Source organism: Haemaphysalis longicornis, unplaced genomic scaffold, assembly GCF_048455015.1.
Source record: "Haemaphysalis longicornis isolate Haplotype H1 unplaced genomic scaffold, Haemaphysalis longicornis Haplotype H1 scaffold_1, whole genome shotgun sequence".
Taxonomy (NCBI): domain Eukaryota; kingdom Metazoa; phylum Arthropoda; class Arachnida; order Ixodida; family Ixodidae; genus Haemaphysalis; species Haemaphysalis longicornis.
This window is the reverse complement of record NW_027526203.1, coordinates 166,008,747-166,012,397: the sequence shown is the minus strand read 5'-3', so window position 1 is coordinate 166,012,397 and position 3,651 is coordinate 166,008,747. Positions and strand designations below refer to the sequence as shown.

At 52.5% G+C, this 3,651-nt stretch overlaps 1 protein-coding gene across 1 annotated transcript; it reads left to right on the top strand.

Annotated features, from left to right (window-relative positions):
- The first annotated feature begins 1,503 nt into the window (after positions 1–1,503).
- Positions 1,504–3,345, top strand: LOC144167135 (beta-alanine transporter-like). Its single transcript, XM_077696509.1, has one exon. It carries the CDS (start codon positions 1,596–1,598, stop codon positions 3,168–3,170), a length of 1,575 nt encoding a protein of 524 aa, XP_077552635.1. The 5' UTR covers positions 1,504–1,595; the 3' UTR covers positions 3,171–3,345.
- The last annotated feature ends 306 nt before the right edge of the window (positions 3,346–3,651 follow it).

Genomic DNA, 3,651 nt, shown 5'->3' with positions numbered 1-3,651 from the left:
TAATTTCCCTAGATTAACTCGAAATGCACCTCGATGCGGAAACCGGAACGTGAACCAAAAAAGAATGACGTGCTTTGATCCCTGATAAAAGCTGACCATCAATTCATCGCAAAATCCCAATTCAATTAGCAAATCAATAAGAGGTAGTGACGGTAGTCTCTCCCCTGCTCAACACTAGTCTGCCTCAACTCTTGCAGAGAGGGAATTGTAACACTTCCTCCTCCTCAAAGGAGACAATGTCATCACCTCGTCACTATGCGGGGAAAGGGTTAAGAGGTAATGTTTTTTCTTTAAACCTCGCGGATAGTCACAAAAACTCCCCTGTCACCTTGTGTTCAACCAGTGTGACCACTTTTGAGGAGCCATATGATAGCAGCTGACATTGGCCATTCCCTCTGAAGACGCACGTGCGGATTGTGTGGGGCATACATTTTGGACAAAAACCGTCCACGTCACGAGCGATCCTGGGAATAATGGCAATAACACTTTGGTTGTAAAGCATTATTTTCGACACACTTTGGGACAATAGATATTCTACCTAGATTTGGGGAGCTTTGATTTATGTGGAAGACACACTGTCATGTCCAGGACTGCATCAGTAAAGGTTTTTGTTGCATAATGCTGCGCATTTATGCACTGGACCTATATCAAAATGTTCGATGACCCCAGTCAATCAGCAACAGTAAGTTTTCTTCGATGATCTTGCCGTCACTGATGTCGCTGTGCGGGGCATTTGTACGGAATATTAAACGCGATAGTAGCGAGTTTTAGCTGACCGTGTTGCACGGTCCGCTCCGCTCCGATGGCAAGTGGGCGCGCCATTGCGCATGCGTGGCGCGTTCGGCCGTGAACGGCATGGGCTCCGGTTGCGCATGAGCGGGCCGCCGATACCGGAGCGGACCGTCGAAAACGGGCAGCTAAAACTCTCTAGTCATTCTTGGCTGTCTGTCTGTCCCTGGATTAAGCCTTCCGCCCAAAATATCAAAGAACTCTTGAACAAGGCGTTTATATAGGCAAAAACATTTCCAAACTACTAAATTGTCGAGCAAAAAGGAAGCATTAGACATATTTTACGCAAGACGTCAATTCATAAGGGATATTTGCAGTTTTCTTTTAATTAAATATACATGGCTGTTGGATTTTTGCAATAGAAAATTTTAAAAATTCGCCTTGAAAAATTCTTTGCCCTGAAAGTACAAATAGAGTATGCGACGAGTTTGGACCTCGAGACGGCGTTCCAAGTTCTACAGTAACGAAAGGTTCCATTAGATGGCGCGCGAGCAATGGAACGCGCGAAAATTGAATTGACTTTAGCTAATCTCCCGCGTGTTTGTCGTGGAAGGAGCAAAACGGGAGGGGAAGAGCGTGCCAGGTGGGCGGGGTAGAGAAGAGAGGCATTTACGTGGCAGGGGCGGCAGAAGGCTACCGTCTTTCAGCGACATTTGCAGCAAAGTGAGCAGACACACGGCCAACTGTTTATGTGAGCCATCTCAAGCGAATTTCCTTTTGAACTGTGTACTTTCGTTTCACTGAGCAACTTTACATGCGTCTCTTCCGGGCTGTCGTCCCGTCTTTCCCAGGTGAGCATCCGCGTCATGGACCACTGGTGCAAGCAGCCAGCGGCCTATGCCAACCTGAGCGCCGCCGAGTGGAAGGAGTTAGCCGTGCCGCTCGGCGAGGACGGCACCTACAGCCGCTGTTCGATGCGCGACCCACCAGAACCCTCGAACATATCAAGTCGCGTTGTACCCTGCACCGCTTGGGACTACAATTTGACTCAGTACGGCACCAATGCTGTGAGCGAGTGGAACTTGGTCTGCGATCGCCGCTGGCTGGTGCCGTTCGCCGAGTTCGTGTACCACGCTATCAACGTGGTGTGGCTTCCCGTCACTGGCAACGTCGCTGACGGCGTGGGCCGCCAGACTGTTGCGTACGTCTTGGCCGTGGCTCTGCTTGTCGCCGGCTTCGCCAGCACCCTTACCAGCTCATTTGTCGTCTTCGTGACTCTGCGCATCGTGGTCTCCTCCACGTCCACCTCCCTGCTGGTGGTCACGTTTGTCCTGCTGTACGAGGTGTGCACGCACAAGAGGCGGTTTCTATTCTGGACCCTCGCCACGGGGCTTCCCTCGTTCGCTATTCCCATTGTGTTCAGCGCAGCCGACGTGTATCGGCTTAGCTTCACTACAATGCACTTGGTTCTCATGGTGCCCACTATGCTGCTCGTCTTCATTGTCTACACGGTCGACGAGTCTCCGGCTTGGCTGCTGGGCGTGTCGCGGACGAAAAACGCCGAAAAGGTAGCACTCCGGGCGTCCTGCATGAATCGTGTTCCCTTCAACGAATTCCGGGAAGCGTTCCGTTCCCAGCTTCGCTCGATCCGCCGGGGGTTCCGTGTGTACGCCGACGGCGATAACTTCACATTTTGTTCACCGCCCTTCCGGGTGCGCGCTTTCCTTATCCTGTTCGTCTGGGCAGCCACGCTGTTCTCAGTAAACGTCACAATAACGGCGAGCCCGCGTATTGGGGTCTACGCCACATGGGCTTCTCTCCTGGGAGCGATGCCAGCGTACATAACTACTTACCTCATCGTCTTGTGCGTCGGCGTCAAGTGGACTGGCGTAGCGTCGGCACTCACGTACAGCCTGTCGGCGGCTGCACTTGCGGTCACCTACACCACAGACGAAACGGTGCTCGGCGCGGTTTTGGTCGTCGCGTCTCGGCTAGCTTTCAACACGACCGCTCTGGTGGCCCACTTCTTGGCAGCATCACTCTTCCCGACAACGGTCCGCTGCACCGCTGTGAGTTTCGCCGTCGCCACGGGCAAGTTGGCTGCAGCAGTGGCCGTCGTGTCGGTTAAGCTGCTGTCGCCTCAGCGATGGGATTTAGCGCACTACGCCGTCAGCGTGGTAATGGCATTCGCGTGCATCGCCACCGAGTGGCTACCGGTAACGACGGTGCGGGCCCCGAAACAGAAGAGCTGTGAGGCGCACCCCGGCCCGGACGAGGTTGGCGGCGTGGCGCTGCACCAGCGGATTCGCGCTTCGCCCGTAGCCCTTCCCAAGGAGAAGGTGCATCGAAAGCACCACTCGGAAGTCGAGAGGGACGTCGTACCGGAGAAGCACGCGTCAAGGCAGTCGCGACGCTCCAGCACGTCCAGCGTGGCGCATTAGGCTCACCGTGCGGGTGCGGCCCCTTTCATTGTACTCTTCCGGACGCGTGATTACTGCGCTCATTCAAAGAGCACTTCACACATGGCGTTCGTCTCTGTTTTATTGCGTCCTTTACTCACCATTCTAGCGATTTTTTAACGTTCCCACGAAGCTCTCCCTCTCCTCTTAACCTGAATGTTAAACGTTCCCCAAGGCGGCTCACTATATAAAACATGCGTATTTTTATTTATTTACATTTTATAATCTTGTCCCAATGGCATGTTTGGCGAAAACGCACTTTCTTAATATCCAGACTTTCTTGTTTTTCTAGCGACGATTTATCGTGCGTTCCGTAGCTGAACTATATATATAGACGAAATGCAAACATTTAAAAACAGCGCAGCAAGTTCTGTACTGAAGGAAGCGGACGCACACGACAAGCGCTGCCATTGACAAAATGCAAAATCTACCTCCGATTATAGCGCTACCGCGAATCTCATTT